Source organism: Gymnogyps californianus, chromosome 3 (assembly GCF_018139145.2).
Source record: "Gymnogyps californianus isolate 813 chromosome 3, ASM1813914v2, whole genome shotgun sequence".
Taxonomy (NCBI): domain Eukaryota; kingdom Metazoa; phylum Chordata; class Aves; order Accipitriformes; family Cathartidae; genus Gymnogyps; species Gymnogyps californianus.
Genome location: NC_059473.1, coordinates 122,028,377 through 122,049,291, shown reverse-complemented (window position 1 = coordinate 122,049,291; position 20,915 = coordinate 122,028,377). Strand labels below are relative to the sequence as shown.

The 20,915-nt window shown below is 43.6% G+C and overlaps 1 protein-coding gene across 1 annotated transcript in view; it reads left to right on the top strand.

Moving 5' to 3' along the window:
- Positions 1-20,915, top strand: part of RUNX2 (RUNX family transcription factor 2) — a 152,054-nt gene that overhangs the window by 104,310 nt on the left and 26,829 nt on the right. The window contains 1 exon segment of the mRNA XM_050894191.1: positions 12,301-12,474. Within this exon segment, the coding sequence (XP_050750148.1) occupies positions 12,301-12,474 (174 nt within the window).

The window sequence follows — 20,915 nt, the reverse complement described above, 5'->3', positions numbered from 1 at the left end:
TCTGTTTTCCTATTGTTTTTAAGTTCACGGGAGGCTCCCCGTTACTAAACAAACTTTACAACTGTCGGCAAAAGGGTCAGCCCCCTGCCAGAGCCCTTCAAAAAAATATTACATTCCTCGCAGCCAAATGCAGTTGTGTCACTCACCTCCCTCCCCTCTGTCCCCCCTGGGACTTTTGGTACAAGGCATCGCCCTTGAGCTGGTTAAACACCTGGCTTAGGTGTTTAAACACTGAATTAGGGACCTCCAAAGCCCATAAGGACAGGCTTAACTTCGGCCAACGACTTGCACCTCATGTGCTTGCAGTGCTTTGCTGAGTTTTGGGCATGATGTTATTAAACAGCCAGTCCAGGGTAGAGGCAGTCAGCCTTAGCACTCGGGGGGTTTAATGTGAGATGAATGTACGTAGGGCTGGAGTTTCTGTAGCAAGGATGGGATTTGTGTTTGTGTAGCTCACAGCAGAATGTAGCTTTTCTTTTCTTTTCCGCCAAAGGAAAAAAAAAAATATCCAGTGGAGATAGCGACGAATGAAGCACTTTCAGGAGCAAATAATGCAAATAATGAGGCTGTCTTGTTGGAAAATCCCAGGATTTTATAGTCTCTCACTGCATTGAGGAGTTCCCTACACTCTCATAGAAGACATAGGTTGTCCAAAACATTTGCTTCCAGGCTTAGTGGTTTTTTTTTTTCCCCAAGAAGTTTGTCATTTTGATGTTTCTGGTTCTTCATACTGGCAGGGAGAGGAGCACATAGGTTTTAGCAGAAGGGGATGGCCAGGGCTACTCTGCGTGGGACCATCTCTCTGAGTAACTAGCAGATGCACAAATAAGAAAGCAACAACCAAAACCAATCGTGGACTAGTATCTGGACCTTCATCTGGGGATGCAGGAACACTCTTGAGCATTGGGCGTGAATTTCTAGTTTTACTTCATTGTGTCTCCCCCAAAAACTAGTGGAAACTCAGAGTCATGCTTGCTAAATTAATAGTGAAATCAATCTTGTAATATCCACTGTGAGGCAAAGAAATGACAGTGAGTCTGAAGTTAGAGCTGTAGGAAGCTCTGGCACAGAGGGGTTAAGACCAGCATTTCCAAACTCAGGTTCTTTGTGGTCTGGAATACCTAAGCAGACACAGCCTGCATTTCAGTGTGCCCTTTCATGGCAGCTGGAGATGCTGAACGCTTTGCAGCATCAGGCCCACAGTTAGCATGTGCTGCCTGACTTGATGTACTCATGTTAAAAATATTGTGTACGTGACTTAACCAAGCACAGACAATCACTCAGTCCTAGAACAGTAGGGCTAAAAGAAACCTCAGGCGACCTAGTCCATTTTTCCTCAGAGGAAGTATTATATATACTTAGATCATCACTGACATCTGTCCAAATTCTTAAATCCTCCAGTACTGTGCCTTCCACTTACTTACCAAGTCTGGGGTTTGTGTTTTTTTCTTTTATACTTAAAAAGGAGTTTGCTAATATCATACATTAATCTCTTAAATCTCCTCTACCTCAAATGAAGCCAGCTTTTTCTTGTTCCGTTCTCAGCTGACATAGAGATCAATTGATTAGCATTTTCTTTAGAAAACATTTTACTCTTATCATGTCCTGTCCTGCTCGTCTCTTTTCTAGACTAAACAAATGTATTTCCTTCAACTTTTCCATGTAGGTCATGCTTTCTAAATCTCTTATCGCTCCTGTTGCTCTTCTCTGGATTCTCTCTCGTTTGTCTGTATCTTTCTTAGAGGGTGGTGTCCCAAACTGGATAAAGCAGTCCAGCTGATGTCTCACCACTTCTGAGCAGAGTATAATAGTTACCTTCTATGTCTTCTATGCAACTTAACCATTAATCTTTCCCAGAACTGCATTTACTTTTTTTTTTTTTTTAAAAAGACAGAATCCTATTATTGACTCACATTCAACTTGCAACTCCCTGCTACCCCGAGATCTTCCTCTGCAGTGCTGCTGGCTAATAGGTTGGTCGTTGTGGTGCATTTGAGCATTTGATTTCTTGCTCCAAAGTGTGGAGGATGCACTTAACTTTTACTGCATGCCATTTTACTGATGACATGTCAAATATAATTTCTCCAATTTGCTAAGATCGTTTTGAATTCTGACCCCTTTCTCCAAAGTCTGGAGGACTCCTCCCTACCAGATGTCATCTCAAGATTTTATAATCGTGCTTTGTATTGCATCATCCAAGTTATTAAAGAAAATAATAAATATTAATTGGCCAAAGACACGTAAAATACCTTCCATTTCAATATCACTGGTGATAGTCGGTGGGCAACCTGTAACACCGAACTCCCATCCATGCATCCCCTATGGCTGTGTTTTAGCCTTTAAATGACACTTTCTTTCCCTCAAAGACTTGAAAGCAGAGGTTGATCCATCCCAGCTTCCACCTGGGACAGAAATGCCCCTGCTGGTATTGGCAGATAGAGGTGGAGCATAACAAGGGGATAAAAACTGTGACTCACCTCCAGGATTTTTGGCAGGATCTTCAGGCCAAAGTTTCTTCTCTTAAGCCCAGCCGCATCATTTATGTCCCGCTTAAGGCTGTCCATCTTCAAAATTTGCGCATCGTGTAGGTGCTTGTGCAAGAGCTCTGATTACACAGAAAGTGGAACACATTCTGCAATGTGAAAGTTGCCCCAATAAACCCATTCACTGCCAGCAGCACGAGACTTTTTTACACCCTTGAGTGTATAAATAAGAGCAAAGAACGGCGTTAAGCATAATTTTTATGGGGGGAACCACCAATTCTTTATACCTTTCAGGAGGAAGAAAGGAGGACAGTTCCATCAAACTGTCATTACAAATTTGATGCCACAAAGCTAAGCTCATGGAGCCGCCAGGAATCTGTAAACCTTTTAAAGGATACGCCTGTTTTTGACATTCAAAATAAAAAATCTTTATAGATTTTTGTGGAAAACACTGATGGGCCAGCAGCTAAATGACATTTCTCAACAGTCAGACAGACTCCACACAAACTGAATAGATGTCCGGTTTTAGAAGGACAGGTTAATTACTTTCTGTGCTATGCCCAGGAACAAATAATACTTGGCCTGTTTTACTTACTGAGTAGGAAAAGATGTTTGAGAGTGGTTGGGTTTTTTTTTTTCTAAAGGCTGCTGCATCCTGGCTTCTGCCTCCGTATAGCCTGAGTGTAGGTGCCCTTTATATAACAATAACTTGATACTACTCAAAATACTTGGCACTGCAAGCAGGGGAGTGGAATGCAATAAGAACACTTTAGCAGGTCTGAGGGTGAGTAAACTCCAGTAGTTTTGGAAGGAGAGGGTAGGGTTTTCAGCGTACGTCTCTCCCTTACTTGGCATTCGCAGACAATAAGAATACAAGGATTAACATAGTAGACTCCGTTTATTACACTTGGGTGGATAAAGCAATTATCTGTCTATCACGGCTGTAGGAAATTGTGCAACAGCATTAACATGGGTGGATACGTGGATAAATGCTACTCTGCCACAGAGGGTGCTGATACACAAGATAATCCTTCAAGTCGAACTTGTAAAGACTGTTTTCTTTTGGAGTTTATATCATGTTACCCCCACCAGTGTAGATTGAAATGACATCTTTTTTATTTTTAACCACGTTTTCAGGTTTCTTTAGCCATCTGAATTTTATTAGTAAGGTTATTTTAGAAATATCCCACTTTAATCAAGTTTAAACAATCTGCTTAAAACCTGCTGCATGGACATAAACACAGTAGTCTTCTAACGCAGCAAAACAATCTGTTGAAAGATAGAGTGCAAACACGCACACATCCATCTATTATTGCTTAACTGTTGTTTCTTCCATGCCTGAATTCCCATTGTAACCGCAGCGTTCAGCCTGCAATACGCTCCTGGTTTTGGGGGTGTAAAACAAAACCAAAAATGAAAATGCACCTTATTGATGTCTAGAGAGCAGAGCAGCGTAGCATCGGAGAGCTCTTATACCAGATTCAAACTAAGCGCCTTAAATCTGGTTTAATGGCTGTGTTTACATCGCCCCTCCTTTTCGTTCTTTTAAAGTAATCAGGTTTCGCAAGCGTTAAGAAAACCATCCCCTCCTGCCAGCTGGAGGGAGGCCAGTTCAAGGAGATTTTTTTTCTCTCCCCTGCCTCTTACCCCCTTCGTTTGCTATGATCTTTACTGCCGGTCGCTGCAGCAAGCAACAGAAGTTGGCGGGCTCTTTATAGGATAGCTACCTTTGGGGGGGGGAAAAAGCCTTATTCCTCAAAGATATTGCTGAGTTAGGATGAGGACGATAAAGCCAGAATGAGGAGCTCTTGTGCTTTTGGGACAGCCCCTGCTCTGCCTCTTCCCCTGCTTCTGCTAAAAAAAGGGGGAGGAGAGGGGGGAGAGCGTAACAGATACCAGCATGCAAAGGGAATTAAGGCAGGGACCGAGACGTGCGTGACAGTCTCTGTTTATATGAGTTGTCTTTAATGTCTGTGAGCTGCAATGCCAGCAATGTTTAGCTGGTTTCCTGGCACACGTGCACACAGATTCCTTTATGTTCATGAAGGATGGATAAAGGTGAAGGCAGAGCATCGTGGTGCAAGGGGGTCCCACCTGCTCCCTACCCGACCCGGCCAGTTTGTGCTGATGTTCATACGGGGTGTTGCTGAGCTTTGCAGAACAAGCTTCAAGATCCAAGTCAGAATTCAAAAGCTTTTCAAAAAGAAAAGAGAAAGAAAAAAAAAAAAACCACTACAGCAAGGGGAGAACTTGTTCATTTACTGGCAAGCCGAGGCCGTACCGCAGCAGAGGGGCAGAGCAGAAGGCAGGGTGGATCCTGCAACACTGGGATGAGTTGAAGGGTGGGAGGGAACCGGTACAAAAGCAATCCCACTCAAGCCCCTTCCTGCTCTGCTTGTCCTTTTTCTCAAAGCACCGCTTTGGTTTCATTCATTAAATCTTCCGGTTTTGCTGCTTTAACACAACTTTCCCTGTGCAGGCTTCCTGGCCAGCTCAGCCCCTGCCACGTGCCCCCCATCAGTGCCTTGTCTGCCGGAGGAGCAGCCTGGAGCCCTCCTCCGAGCAGGCATTTTTTGCCTCTATACATAGAGAAATTTTGGGAGCAAGAGGCTCCTTTGCAGCTGTTGCAGTTTGCTGAAAAACTCTGACCTCTGGGTCTGTCTTTCAGCTGGATGCGTACTTTTCACAGACCCCAGCTGAATTTTAAAAAGCATTGATAGCACTTTATATCCTCACAGGCTTTGCAATGGTTGAGTTAGAGTCATTCCCATGGGCACGAAGGGACACAGGTTACACACCCATGGGACTGTTTCCCCTTACCCTTCCTGCCCCTTCCTCCCTTCAACCTGCTGGAAGCTCTGACTTTGACCACGCTGAGCGGGCTGCCCGCGAGATGAGCTGAGTCCACATTTGCTTTTGCTCCCAGTAAGTCAGTGGGGAGATGACCGTCGACACCAGAGATGCTCCACGGGCTTGACCTCTATGCTGAGGTTCAAACCTGCCCCTGTCGCTGCTCACCCCGGGTTGGAGCCACAGCTCCGGGAAGACAGTAGTGTAACTGGTTCCCCTGGGAGCTGGATCTGGCCCTTTTGGAGCCGTACCAGTAGTCTGCAGACCTTTGGGAGAGCAGGGGTCAGGGAGGAGGAGCTCAGTGGGATTTTGGCAATAGGCCGCATTAGATCCGTTGTATAGGAACTGAGGCCATCCACAGCGTACGCTCCTCTGTCTATTTATTTCCATTTCTCTGCAGTAGTTTCAGGCACAGGGCTTACCTGCTTTGGGTAAAAATATGTCTTTTTTAAGAACAAAAAGAGACAGGGCCTTGTTTTCTGCCTGCGTCTGAGTGACTCCTGTTGACACTAATAGGGCTCTGCGTACAGTCGGGAGAATAAGCTCTCCAGTCTAATGCAAACTGGTGCCCTCAGCTATTTAAAAAACAAACATCTTTTTTTTTCTGCATTGAGTGAATTAACTGCAGTTACTGCACCTATGTAGCTCCTTGTTTTATGAACTATAAGAACCTTTCCTATGCACAGCCTATGGCCTAATTATGTAATTATGTCTCTTGGGTGGATTATATTTTTCTTCTCATAATTGTGTCTTTACCCAAGAGACTGGAAGGGTTCCAAGCTTTACCCTTTCCTGGGTAAAAATTGTTTGGCTCTTTTGTGTTTTGGATTTTTTTTCCTGAACTTCGGATTGGGTGCGTTCGGTAGGACTGGGTGGGGGGAAGCCAGCCTGGGGATGACAGTTAGTCACAATACAAGGGACACAAGAGGCACCCTCATGACTTGCTTCAGAGATTTTTTTCCTTGCAGAGAGCTGACGTGCGTCTTCTGGGCTTTTGCTGATTTATGGCTCTCTTATTTTTACCTCCAGTGTGCAGATTGACACTGCTTTGGAGTGACATCTTGCTGCAATGATGTATTGCCTGAAATTTGTAATAGAACAATGAATATTTTTGCTTCATGCTGAATGCTCAGCGTTAGTCGGTCCCTGCACAACAGCTGTTAAGAAGCCTTAGGCTCGGGTCTCAGCTCCTTTACCGTGGCATAAACGTGGCTCCCTTGACTTTACAGCTTTACAAGCCTGTAGCTGAATTCACAGTCAAGCCCATATCAGTATCTTCCAGTTACATCTGATCCGTAGAACCAAATGGGGTGAAATGCAGGAAGACATCCAAAGAGAATTTAAGGAGAATTTGTGATGAAATTCAGAGGACATGTAACCTACCTTTTTGTGGTGTGAAATTGTCTTCTACAATGTGTACACAGAAATATGTCACTAGTGTGCTAGTGTTAAAAGAGATATAATCAGAGTGCTTGTCTCAAAGACATATAATGTTAGGAGGAAGAAATGTGCCCATTCTTTACCTTTTTAAACCACTTCACCTTTGGAGAACAGTGGGAATAATGAAGCCTTGGGTTCTTGGGCTCTGATGTGCTTCTCTTGAAGTCAGGGAAAGCTTGGGATGTATAAGCTATAAATTCATAGCTTGTAAACTAGGTGATTCTTCTTTCTGCCACCCCTTAGCCTGAAGGAAAGTCCCTTTTCCATTAAAGTTTTCTTCTTTTTCAATCTCAGCACTGAACCCAGAGCCATAGAAAGCCTCAGTTACTGGCCCTGGCGTTCAAAGGATTTTTATTTCGTTTGCCCTTTCCAGCTGCAGTCACTCCATGGAGTGACTCTCCAACTTCACTAGCTGATGCTGAGCGCACTCATGACATACAGCAAACAGAAACCATGGTGGTATTTCATGTTGGGTCATCACCCTCCATTCTGCTTGGGATGTCCCAGCAAATGTGTCCCCAGCAGGTGAGAGCCCAGGTTCTTACTTTCATGACCTTTCTGCCTTCCCTTGGCACTTCTACAGAGACACCTGACTCCCACGATACTTGTTGTTGTTAAGGCAAAAGCAAAAAAGAGAGAACTGGGCGATGACTGAAAATAGCTAACCCACTTGAGAGTGATAAAAGCATCTGTTGAAAATCTGGTAACCAGATCTCCTTGGTACCAGAAAAGAAAAAAACACACACACACACACAAAAAAACTGGTGGGTGGTGTACACGGTACAAAGAAAGGGAGTCCCTGAGTGTCAGCATCTGGCGAGGCCACGTGTAGCATAATCTGATTAGTTTTCAGTTCCACACCCACAAGCTGAAAGATAAAAACGCACACCCCTCCTCCCCGAGGAGGTAAAAATCTTCAAGCATCAACACCACATTTACATTCTGCAAGTCAGCCTCTTCCATGGCCCGATTTACATCTTGACTTCTCCAGCGGAGCGGTGGAAGTTCAGTGATGAGAGACAAGCTCACGTCCCTTTCCAGTTACCACATCCAGCAGACTCAAGATTGCCTTACTTTGATCTGGGAGACGTTCCTTCGTTTAGTTTAAACTGAAACGATTAAGCTGGAGATGAAGCCTCCTCACATCTTCTGCCATGCCTGGGATGTGATAATTGAACATTAGCTTCTACGGGCCATTTTAACATGTTCTGAGGCTGTCCTGGGCTGGTGAGCTGAAGCAGCAGCACAGGCACTGTCTGGCTGGCTGCAGTTTGCACTGACTTTATCGCACACTCTCAGTACTATTTTCTGGTTTGGTTCACGTAAAATGGCCAAAATTGGTACTGCAGTAGATTAATGGCAATGCTTTCTGTCTCCAGGAACTAATACTCAGGTTGGTGTTTGGCTTGAAATAGCTGAGTAGCAGTGAGAGACCAGAATATTGCTCATCATTTTGGAGTGAATAATGGATTTCTAATATCTAACATGTTTTGTACTATGAGAACAGACAACTCAGAACAGCTTGTATAGCTTTTGTCTATTAACTTTCAATTTTTCTCACCTCTTTCCCATCTCCTTGCCTGTGACCTGATCTATTCCAATGGCTGCTGGGTCCCATCCTTATTCAGTAAGTCATGGGACAGCCTCAATCTTTTTGACTGCATTTCGTATCCAAGACTGCCTGTGTCCGTAACCATTTTGTCCCCCTCCAAGCCCAATCCGTTCCACAAAATCATCTTTGTAACAGAGCAACCGGCACTAAATGCAGTGTTGCAGGCATTGGGATAGCCGCAACATTATTTTATTCTATTCTTTATGTAGCTTTTATATTGCTTTTTAATGTACTCACTGCTGCAGCAGATCACAGATTCTCCCTGAGCTATCCACACTTGCTACCCTAATCTTTTTTCCTGAAATAAAATTACGCCTCATGACTGAGACCAAGGAATACAGCTTTTCTTAGCACACTCCCCTGGGATCAGGAATTTCTCTGTCAACGGACGCATATATCAATGAGAGATGAAAAGCAGCTTGTGGAATGAGTTTTAAACATGTATCACATATTTCATTGCTGCTGCTTATGTGCTACTCAGAAGGCCTTTTTAGAGTGTTTTCAGCCCATACCTCATGGCTCCTCTGTACTTAATAGGATTTTTTTTTTTCCTGCACAGGAATCAGGGCAAGAGATCTATTTAAGTTGCCTACACTTCTTTGTGCGTACCTCCTGAATATGAAGTTTTTGTTGAGTTTCCTGCTTACTTTCAATGTGAGCACGTCTTAGCTTTTATCAAAGCATAGTAACCCATAACGTGCGAAGCTGTAATGTAATCTCATCTCACTGGGACATTTCACTGGGGGAGTGTGGCTCCTTCTGTGGATCTCTTTGTCACAACATGACTCCGTGTTACAACCCTAAATTTTAAATGTCCAGAAGGGGAAGGCAAGTCTGCCTTCGGCCCCTTGCTGGTTTCTGGGGACTTGCAGTTCCATTGATGCCTGGGGTCTTCCAGATGTGCATATAGCTCTCTTTTCCCTACATTTTTTTTTGGGGGGGGGGTGGGGTGGTGGCAACACCCAAACCCACACATCTCTAGATCATTTCAATTCAACCAGATGTGGGAATCTTTCTTCTTATTTCTTTTTTTCTGCTCTTTTTTTTCTTCTTTTTTTCCTTTTTTTCTTCTAAAAAGTGCACTAAAGTGCACTGCTATCCTGCTGAATTTTCTCTTTCTGTGATAGACCTAGTTCATAATAATAATAATACACATAATTATATATAAACTCTTTTCTAGCAAAGCTATGCACAGGCAAACAGAGCGTGATGAAAACAAAGCTGGGGGTTATCGGGCACAGGTTGGTGCAGGAGTGGTGACCTGTATAATAAGCGTTCATTGAGTTATCTGAAGAGAGTTAAAATAGCTTGTGCACTGGTTTGTTAGTGATTCTTTAGCAAAAAGGGCACTGTATGAACATAGCACAGGATTTTTCTACAAAAATTCAAAATTTCACTTTGGGAGTGGATTCATTCGCAGATAAAGTCAGCCCTGGCGTGTGAGGCCCAGGATAGGCTAATCATGTTTGCCTTATTTTGAGCCCTCTTGAATTTGCCGAAATGTGATTAGGAATGAGTAGAAGAGAAAAGGGGAGGGGAAGGAGATGCCTTTAAAAAACAGAGTGGAAAATACAACTGCCAAAGGGCAAAGCAAATACGTAAAAATTGTGGAGGAAGAGAAGATGGAGAAGGAGAAATCCCAAGAGAATACTGACTGCGTGTGTGTGTGTGAAAGTCGTTTCTTCAGATTTAGCAGCACCCAGCTTGTACAAGTTGTAATTTAAATAGATTGAAAAGATAATGCTAAAGACTACCAGGTTAGATGTTATCCTGTTAATTAAGCTGCCATTACAGAGTTGTTACAAGCCCACCAAAAATCGTTCCCCATTTAAAGTGATTGATACCTCCTGAAGAGAGGAGTAGCCACCCATGTCAGCTCTAACATAGAGCAGCACCTTCTCCTTAAGGAGAAAGCTCCCGCCTACCCCGTGCTTTTAGACTGAGTCATCCTGGGGGAGAAAAATCATACTTCAAAGTACAAAATAATGGGTCAACTAATTAATTTTTTAAAATTGCTAGAGAGGTTTCTCCAAAATTAAATTCCATCCAGTTTCTTCTCATCTCCCAACCTGAATCCTTCATTTCTGTATCTAGAACCATGATTTCTCTCAGTCTAATTCGGATTTAGCTGTCTAGTACTGACATCGCTCTGCCTATATGTCATGTAGGCACCACGGTTCCAATTAGATGATGTGAACCCATCACCACAGTACTGTGGTGAGAGGTACCATTAAAAGGCATTTTTTTTAAGACTCGTAGTCTGATAGTTCAATCTCAAGATTCAGTGGCCTCATTTATGCTTTTAAAATAAATTAATCAGTGCCAGAATTGGTTCTCTGGCCCTAAGACCGATGGGACAATCTGACCATGTCTGCAAAGCTGAACTCTTGTAGCCTCCAGTCAGATGGCTGTGTTCGCCCTGCTGAGGGACAACGTGGATTATCTCAAGCCACTGGGGATCATCTGGAAGGGTTCAAGCCCAAACCCTACCAGGGACCCTTCTTATTGTTAAAAGCATAAAAATATGCTACCCACTTACTGCTTGTGCCTGTGCCCCGGCACTGCTTACAGGGATGGAGGCAGACGTGGTTCTGGGTTGCAATCAGGGGGTCTGGGCCCCCGTTTCAGCTCTGTCAGAAGCTTTTTGTGTGACCTTGGTCGGTAACTTAGGGTAAGATGAATTCCATTTAATGTTGACTAATGGTGAGGGTGTCTAATTAAACTAGTCATGTGTGCTCCCTCTCTGATCAGAGAAGGAAGAGAAAGCAAATTCAGAAGGTGAATCATCCTGTTTTAAGACTGGTGTCAGAGACAAATGAGATTAATTGCCCTCTGGAAGTAGCTATTTCTTTCCATTAACTGTAGAGGAAGTCTACATTAGAAGAGTTTAGACTAGGTGCCTGATTTATGAATGGCTAAAGTTAAGTAAAATTAGTCCTGACCTTAATCTCTATGCATGCCTGTTTCTCCATATGTTAAATAATAGAAATAACACCTTCTGCGCCTCACATTCAAAGGTGCCATTGGGCGAGGAGCATCCTATAACTACTTTGGAAAGAAATTAAACCTAGGAGCAAAAATACAACAATTAGAGAATTAAACCCTTTACTCTTGAAACATCTCAATGACCATATGAGCAGTACCGCTTGGGGCATCCTGTTGCTTTTGCCATTTTTCCCCTTTACATTTTGACAACCGAGCACCCGTAAATGAATGTTCCCAATGCGGCCATACGGCAGGAGGGCAGTTAGCCTGTTTTGGGGGAGAGAAGTAGGAGCACTGAGGAAGGCTGACCATGCAAAGGAGTGTAGGACCCAGTCTTGGCCAGCAGCTTGGAAGGTTTTCCTTGCGATACTGCTCTTCTCAAATGACAGTGACGATTTACTTTTTGGAAAAACTCCCAGAGGAATGAAAGCTAATGACTAACTGTGACAGAGTTAAAGAAAAATAATAAGGGGAGAAGAAAAGCTTGCATTTTCTTAGCAAAAATTCACAACATATAAACCAGGCATGGAATAATTGTCCCGCTTGATAACTTGTACTTACATATGAGGCTTTTGGAAAAAAAAGTTTGCCCCTTTAACTACCTAGTGTAGTTAAAGCAGCAAAAAAAAAGAAAAGAAAAAAAAGACCTTGCGTGGGTGTCCTGATAAGTGCTCATTTTGATCCAAATTGCAACGTGTTACACATCTGTATGGGCACAGTTGTGCTCAATAAGGCTTTCACCAGCACAACCATGTCCAAAACACAAATCCCCCCACCGATGTCGCTGTGTTATCGGGGGTAGCTGAGATACCTCTAAGGCCGTTAAATCTAATAACAGGTCCTTAGAGGCCATTTTGGGGGTTTTTTTGGGTGTGTTAAATTACTAAATCTTGTTATTAACACTTTTATTTTATGATTTGCTGTTTCCAGGGCACAGACAGAAGCTTGATGACTCTAAACCTAGTTTGTTCTCTGAACGCCTCAGTGATTTAGGGCGCATTCCTCATCCCAGTATGAGAGTAGGGGTCCCGACCCAGAGCCCACGGCCCTCTCTGAACTCTGCACCAAGTCCTTTTAATCCACAAGGACAGAGTCAGATTACAGGTAAGAGACAGAACCATAGGTTTGACTTGCACAGGCAATGGTAGCAATTGCTTATGGATATTTGTGTCTCAACTGCAGTAAAAGAGGCTGTTACAGAGTGAGAGATGTGTTCCAGGCAAAGTTAGGTGGGAAGTGGATTTTTCTATAGCGTTTGAAGCTGAAAATGTCTTTCTTTTTTTAAAATATCTTTTTGCCATAAATCCAAAATAATCCGAAATAGTCAGTCTGGGTAAATTGAGTAGGAATCTGGTGAAATTCTAACTGCCACATTGCTCTGCCTTCTCCTCCGTGTGTGCAATAGTACATATTAGCGTATAATAGAATGTACATTTTTATTCAGCCTTTTTATTTTGCACTCGTGTTGAGGGAAGCGGCCAGTATTTAATGGTCTTTCTATGGAATAATAATACAATCTTCTTACGTGGCGGTTTCCTTCTAGCACCAGTGCTGACCACTGTTACAATAAACGAACTGGGTTATGGAGAAATCTCCAAAGGTTGCTTGTGAGAGTTGTATGCAACATTTATGATTGCATGCTGAGAGACAGATTTCATTGTGCTGAGAGAAATCATAAAGTACCATGTGGCGCAGATTATAAGACTGAAATAAGATGTTTAACTGCAGCTATGCCAGAAGTTTGCAACAAAACTGTGAAGCCTACAAAAGAAACCAATTATGTCATTTTTCTAAATTCAGAGCTGGTTAAATTTTTTAAAAGAATTTCAAAACAACCTCTACCTAATTTTGGCCATTTCTACACTCCAGATTTGTGCTGACGTATTTGTGTCTATCCAGGATGTGAAGAGGTGGTGCCCCTGACCGATTCACTTGCTAGAACTGTTGGAGAACTTCACTTAGATGCAAGTCTGTCAACAAAACTCTTGGCTCAATTTACTAGACCGATTTAAAACTCAATTTTGCTGCTAAAGTTGCATCTACACCAGGAGTCCTTTGCCAATGTTATATACCAGTATTCCTTTACTGGTAAAGCACTCCTAGTATAGACATAGTCTTTGAGTCAACCTAGGAAGATTTCTGGTTTCATGTTTCAAGTGGTTTTGACATGATACCAGCTGAAACTTAGCGGTTTTAACAAAGTGTTGTGGCTTTCTTCTTCTTTCTTTTTCTTCTTTTTTAAGTTCAACTGGTTTATTAATTTGCAGTAAGAAAGAGAAGTAAGTGGGTTAATTTGAACCCAAAGCACTCCGAGAATTGAAACGAAAAAATTGTTCCCATGAGCTGTGGCAAAGTTCTCCCAGATCTAGATGTCTAGCTTTAACTAGTGTAAAATGTTTATAATACATTAAATGTGTCCATAGTACCCATTACAAGGTACCTGCTGCCCACCAGCTTCCCAGAGCAGGTTTTTTGGCCAGGCTTAGTGTTTTGTTCATTGGACGTGTGAAGTCAGGGCTCTTGTGCAAATCATTTTCTGGGTAAGACTGCCAAGCTAAAGCCCAATATTTTTTCTAGCCTACTGTCTTCTGTCTGGTGGTGTTTGGGGACGTAGTTCCTGAGAAAGCATGGGAAAATCCAGAGCTATAATCAGCTTTTTTCCTTCTTCCTTGTGCCTCCATAGTTTACCTATTGTGCAACACTATATCTAGGAACGAAGGAGGGTGAAATTCTTCCTGACCCCATCTGGTGATCAGCTTATGCCCTGAAGCACGAGAACTGAGATCCCCTTGTAATTTTCTTCCTAGCTAAGTGTAACCTCATATGCTGCTCTCATTCACATAAATGCCTCCTGTAGAAAATGTGCTGCTGGGTTTGATTAATAGAGTACTTCTCTGCCTTGTTATGAATCAGCAGCAGCATTTACAGATCCGGGAGGTGAAAACTTCAGCTGAGCTTTAAATAAGCCTGACTGGAAACAAAGCTGTGTGGCATTTGCTGTCTTCTCTGCAAATTTAAGAGTCAGCAGTTCAAAGTACCAGCTGAGACTTCATCGAGAGAGGGAAGATGCAGTGCTGGTAGGGCAGAGGCAAGTGAGCTGAACCGAGGAAGGCAGGCTGACTTTCCCATCTATTGTGGATTATGTGTTTTTCTTGCTGGATAAACTGATGGTCGTGGGATACTTTAGAATCCCAAATTGCTCTCATTTCCCCCAAAACAGTAAGGACTCGGCTGCTTATTAAAGTTTGCAGTGAATAAGTGGTCTGATGATACAGTATTTGCCATGTTATTGCCCACCCTTGTCTCCTCCTCAATTTAGAAAAGTCAAACACCTAGCCCTCAAAGGCTCCTCGTTAGCTTTCTGGTAGCCCTCCCATTTAATAAGGCGATTAGCGTGAGCATGTTACATCGGTGCGAGCTCTGTGAATTGCGCTGGCTTCCCCACAAGGCTTTTTGGTGCTCTTCAAGATGTTGATTGTAATCTGTAAAGCTCTACACGCTTTGATGTTCCACCAAAGTGCTGGGATGCTTTTTGCGGACAGTCGCTCCGAGTTCTTCTGGGATGAATGGATGCTCATTGCCACACAAACCGTGCCAAGGAGAGACAAAGTTGATGCCGCAGACGAGGCACCTCTTTGATCGGGTGTTAGGTGACCACGGGAAATTGCTAAACGTCCGCCTGTTTGGTGTGGTAGTAGGAGTGAGCTGTTTGGGCTGTCCGTCTCCACCAGTTTCCTTGTTGTGGTGCGATATTCAGTGGGAATACCACTCGCTTCTTAACATGGTCACTGGGCTGGTATGGCTTGGGTATGTATTAAAAGGAGAATAGACTCTTGTCTGAAAAACAAGGATTTTTTAATTACCTTTATTGGAATTAACCAAGCAGTCCTTTAGAAATACCTTTGTTTCTTAATCTTTTTACCTAGTAATTTAGGGAAAATAATTAATTCCTAATAACTTTAACAGTAAATACTGGTTTCTTATGACAAAATCCATATTATTGCTAGTAAGCACATAAACTGTTTTTGTCTCATTCCACTTGAAGTCTTGCATAGCTATTGCATGATTAAACAGAAATAATATTTAAAGCCTGGCTGGCCCACACCTGAGTCTGAAAGAACTCAGCACTTTGGGGTTCACTCTTATATTTCTTTTCTCTGTCTAGGCTGTGTTTATTTTCCTAGAGTACCAGAGTACAGGTTTTACAAATCACAGCACAGTCCTAAACCTACCACAGGACTGGACTGTGGCAGTACAAGGCACAGAGTTGCCCTTATTCGACATGGCATTTTAACTAGGATTCTGCAAAAGCAACATCGAAGGGTCATTAAAAAACAAATCGTCCAATAAGCAGATGCCTTTGCTGAGGCAATGCAGATTCAATTTGAACCCCGCTTGCTGCCCGTAAATCAGGAATCCTGTCTGTTCACATTTGGATACTGGTATATTTGCTTTTTTATTTTTTTTCCCTTTCCCTAACAGCACTCGCACAACTTGCTCACGTATCCAATTACATTCCCATTCAGACACTGAGCTGTTGCATCAGTGTTTCAGTATGAAAGGAGGAAAACTGTTGTTTTTCTAAAACGCAGCCGGTGAGGATTAGCTTCTGTCGGCCAGGAAAAGCCATGGGCGTAATGGCAGGAATGTGGTCGGCGCAAGGACCCCGGCAGCTGGGCTGCGGGGACTGTGAAGTGGGAGTTAAGTGAGGTTTCATGCTCCATCACCACTGTGGCACCGTCTGATCTATAGGCAACCTGTGACTTTCATCACTGAAATAACAGCACTCAGAAGCAGGTCCCATGAAATCTTTTTTTTTTTCCTTTTCCTCTTCCCCTCCCCATGCACTTCAGGGGCATTATGCTTTCCTTTCTCATCATTTTTAGGGTTGTGGGAAGCAGATTTAAAGGCTTCAGAGCTGGCTTACCTGGAAGTTAGTGAGGGGACCCATCTCCGCTGGCAGGCAGGGACTGGTTTCAGGGACAGTGTAAACTGAGTCTGCTGCGAAGACCATGGGCAGAAGGCACCTTCGACTCTCAGATGGAGGATGAGGATGGTACCAGCTGGGCCCTCCTTAATTCGCTCGTTCAGGACTTGCAGGCAATGGGCTGGACGCTGCCTTTTTGCAGAGTCAGGGAGAAGGCAGAAAGCCATGCTCATCACAGTGGTGTCCTGGGCTCTGGATATGAAGCTGTGCAGCATCTGCCTCAAAGACCGGTGTCTGTTGTCTAAGACTATCAGAGACAGGACAGGTTTGAAACACAAACTGCGTAGCTGTTATTAGACCGGCACTATGGAAGTGTCGGCTGTGTTTTATCTGGGACCAGCAGCACTCTGAAGCACACACCAGGTTGTAGCTGGTGCACATCAATCTGAGAGCGCATCAGACAAAGTACACGGTTGCCTGGAACAGGTAATTTAGAAATAGCCCAAGTAATAGGCTTATACAGTGAATTAGGCCTTCAGCTCACTGTAATGTGAAATAAAAGCTACAAGACTCAGCAGATGAGGTAGTGGAGTTGGGATTTCTACTGCCATGAACACAAGGGTGGCTGCAGTCTGCTGTATTTTATGCAAATTGATTGCATCCTTCAGGCGACTGGCGAGTTGCCATTGTGAACCTCCATTTGGTAAAGCTTGTGTCCCTCCTATCAAAGTATTCTTTTATTTCCCTCCCCCCTTTACAATTTAGTTGCCTTACTGGCATGACTTGTTCCGTTTATTTTTTTTTCTTTTAGAAATGTGACTCTTGGGGGGGGGTGGGAGGAGAAATGGTTTTAGAGGTTCTTTGGGCCAAAATCTGGTCTCAATTACACTTCTGTACATTGGGGTGTAACTCCATTGGATTTGACTTCATTGATTGAACTGGGCAATCCAGATCAAGCCCTGGGCTTTTAAAGATGCCTAAGAAATAGTCAGAGAAGAGAAGGAGGTTGCATTCTTGTTGTTGTTGTTTTGCTGGGGAGGGTGGTGTTGCAACAATAGTTGGGTTACTAATGCAGAAAGTCATCTTGGCTTCATTAACATCAGAAGTGAGGATATTTGCTTTAAGTGTTTACCAAAGATAGCTCCAGACAGCTTGTTTTTTAGTATTGGCTAGCACTAATACAATCAACAGCAACCAGTGCTAGAGCTGATGGCTGGATTTAAATGAGAGTGGTTTTGCAAAGTGCGTGCATGCATGTGATGTTGGGGTGTTATAGACAGTACGCTGAGGAGCTGCGAGCCTGTGATCATGCTCTGATCAAGTAACTCAGCTTGGGAAATGGGAAATTGATTTTTCTTCTATAGTAAATCTGTGTGCTTCATAATCCAGTGCCAAAGCAGTGGAAAAACTCATGCTTCAGGGCTATTTACGGGTTTTTTCTTCTCTCCATTGACACTTCAGAACATTTCCATTGAAGGAAGAGAAGTCACGTTGCTGGAGAGCCAATGTCACCGGTGGGAGAACAGGTCACTGGGGTTTTTTTTCATTCTCTCTTTTTTTTTGAGTTTTATACAGTGCGTCCAATCTTAGACTGATTTTTAAAACCGCTTATTGTCCATTAAGCATCAATGCCCATTGTCCATTGATGCAGTCAATCACAAATCACAAGGGTCAAGAACTGTGTATATCTCCCACTGAATATAAATGTGGCAGTAAAATCTAGACACAAAATCATTTGCAATACTCAATATTTCCTGCTTTGGCGAGGTTTACCTAGCATCGCAAACAGGACGGAGCTGTTTGTGCATTGGTTTAGACCTCACCCTGCTGACTTGTTTCAGCCAAGCTGTGCCCAGGCTTTCTTAGCATACACATGATATGCCCTATTGTGAACGAATATGCTGAAAGCCGCACTTTTCTTCACACCCACGCAGGCATAACAGAAATGTTTACAAAAGGAGGACTGCTCTTAGTAATCACTCCAAAATTTTCAAGTGCAAATGCCAACTCAAAGTGGCCCTCTGCCTCCTCTGCTGTTGTTGAATGCTCTGCTAGCCCTTCCCCACGGTTGCCGTCCAGGAAGATGGGGGGCTTTCTCCCAAGCTGTTCGCTGTATTTTTATATTAGCCTTTTCCCTTGTTTTGGAGGGAGTCCTTTAGGGAGGAATCCACATTCGTCCTGCCTCAGAGCTCTAAGGTTTCTCATCTGTTCTGGGCCTTTCGTGACTGGGATGATGTGCTGTCCCTGCAGAGCACATGGTGCTTTGGGTGACAGCATGAAGACCTTGGCCTGCAGGGACCCAGCAGACATGCGCAAGCCTGCCAGCCGGAGTGACCGGGGAAGCTGGTCTCTGGTGTAGGAGGTCAAGGAAAACCTCTCACAAATCCGCTCATAGCTTCTTCCCCGCTGGTACATGCTAAATAGTCACTCCACCCCTTCTGTGCCACAGCGAGGAGGAGGTGACCCTACTAAGGACATCATTGTGTTTCCCTCAGAAGCATCTGTGTGGATCTGCCCTGGAAGTGCTGGCAGCTGGCATCTCCCCATGGTGCCCCCAGCACCCTCCTTCCCCCCAGGAGGTTTGATTTGGTGGTGTGTGGGACCAGAAGAGATGGGCTGGTTGGGCCTCAGCGGCCAAAGTCTCTGCTCCAGCAGTGTCACAAGGAACATCTGCTGGTGGGACCAAAGGGTGCCATGTGAGACCCAGCTGCATGTCTGCCTTCAAGGACTAGATGGGGCAGCTTTGGACTCTGCCTCGCGACATTTTACTCTGGGGATTGTGCAACGCCGCTGAGCAGTGACATTTACCCTGTGGGCTAGCAGATCACCTTTGACTTGGCAAGGCGAGGGTGTTTCGCTGCTCTCTCCTCTCACATCCATGCAAACCTTGGCTGCGGTCAGTCAGCAGAGGCTGGTTTTAGGGCATTTACTCTAGGATCTGGTGAAACTTGTATCTTCACTTTCCGGTTTCCTAACGGGCCAAAGATAACTCTTGAAGCCAGTCAGCCCCAGGGCAAAATTCCCCTCCCTGCCTCGGCCATGACCTCAGCCATGCCTTGGCGTGGAGGAATCGCAGTAACCCTCCAGCCTGGGGTGTTGTGACCTTCTCCTCAGTCACTGAGCTCTGATGCATCATCTGATGTTCGATTTGGTTGAGGATTTTCCTCTTTATTATTTATTTCCTTTTCCCTGAGAAGACATGACCTCATTTCTCTGGAGCTAAGTTGCTTGCACTCTAGTTTCAGAGGGGCTGAAGTTTGCACCTGAATATCTGGGTTGAAAGCTTCCAGCCAAGATAAGCACTCCATTTTGTGAGTGAGGTACTCAGAGAGTGCCTGCACCTTAAAGAAATAGCCAACTAAATATGCAATATATCATTATTGTCCTTAAATTTAGATAGAAATTGCATCAAATGGAGGTTGGGTGAGCTACTGAAGTCCAACAGGAGATCTGTTTTGGGGCTAGAAGCAGTTAAGTCACAGCACAGTGTCTTCACTAAGAGTCCATCCTCTTTTTTCTCGGTCTCTAAAATACTTTGCAGTTTAAAATCTCACAGTATTGGACTCATGGAGAGCTGAAAGCAAATATATATATCTAAAAAAGAAATGTGGTATTGCGGCTCTGAGGTTGGAATGAGCTATAGAAGCTGTGTATAAATTTAAGCTAGATGTCATAAGAATATATATGTTTTTGGGTCAACTGATTGTCCATCCAGCCCCATATTCTGCCTCTGACAGCGCAGTTTGAGATACTGTCTTGAAAGACCACATGAGCCTTTGAAAGACCTCTTTTTGCCATTCATCCTTCTTGTGTCCACACAGGCATTCACAGTTGTTGGATTAAGGATCTTGGGTATAAAACCAAGTCTAGCATGGGTGTTCAAAGCAGTGAGGGTGCCAGAGATGCTCAAGATCTTCTCATGCCATGAGGATTGCACTACCAGAAGTGGCATGAACCTCCAGAAGGCAGCTCCTTTCCCGAGGTTTTCACCATCTTAGACCAAAAACCTGTAAAAACATTAAAAACATCCTCTGCTGTGGGCTGGTTTTTTTTTTCAGCCTTTACCTGCTATATAATTTCCTTCCAGCATTGGAGCTGACCTAAAACCAAAACTTTAAGGGACTCTGTTTTTGATTCGGAAGCAGAGATTGAAAAGCTCTTGGAGTTTGAAGGAGCTTGGATTTGAGATTGTGCTCCTGACACATCATTAATTTTAAGATTGTTTTCCCAGCAAGCCTAGGCTTTCCGTTCCCAGTTGAAGATCATTTACCATTGACTGCATGGTAAATTATAGTAGTGGAACGAGGCAGAGAAATATGTCGATATCAGATATAACGACGAGCAGTCAGTCAAATTTGAATCTGTGCCAATCTATACAACCCTAGCCTTGGAATTGTTAAAACAAAGAAGTTCATTACATTTAATGATCAGGTGTCCTTCAGATTTCTGAGGAGTTTATGTTAACCATTTATATTACTCAGCTCTAATATAAATGGCAAACTCCAGGAAAATCCTCTTAAAATTAAATTGGAAAGTTGGGGTTTTTTTATATATCTATATAGTTATTTTGCTTCAAGGAAGTATCTGCTTTCCAGACATCTCTTCAAATAAATCATGT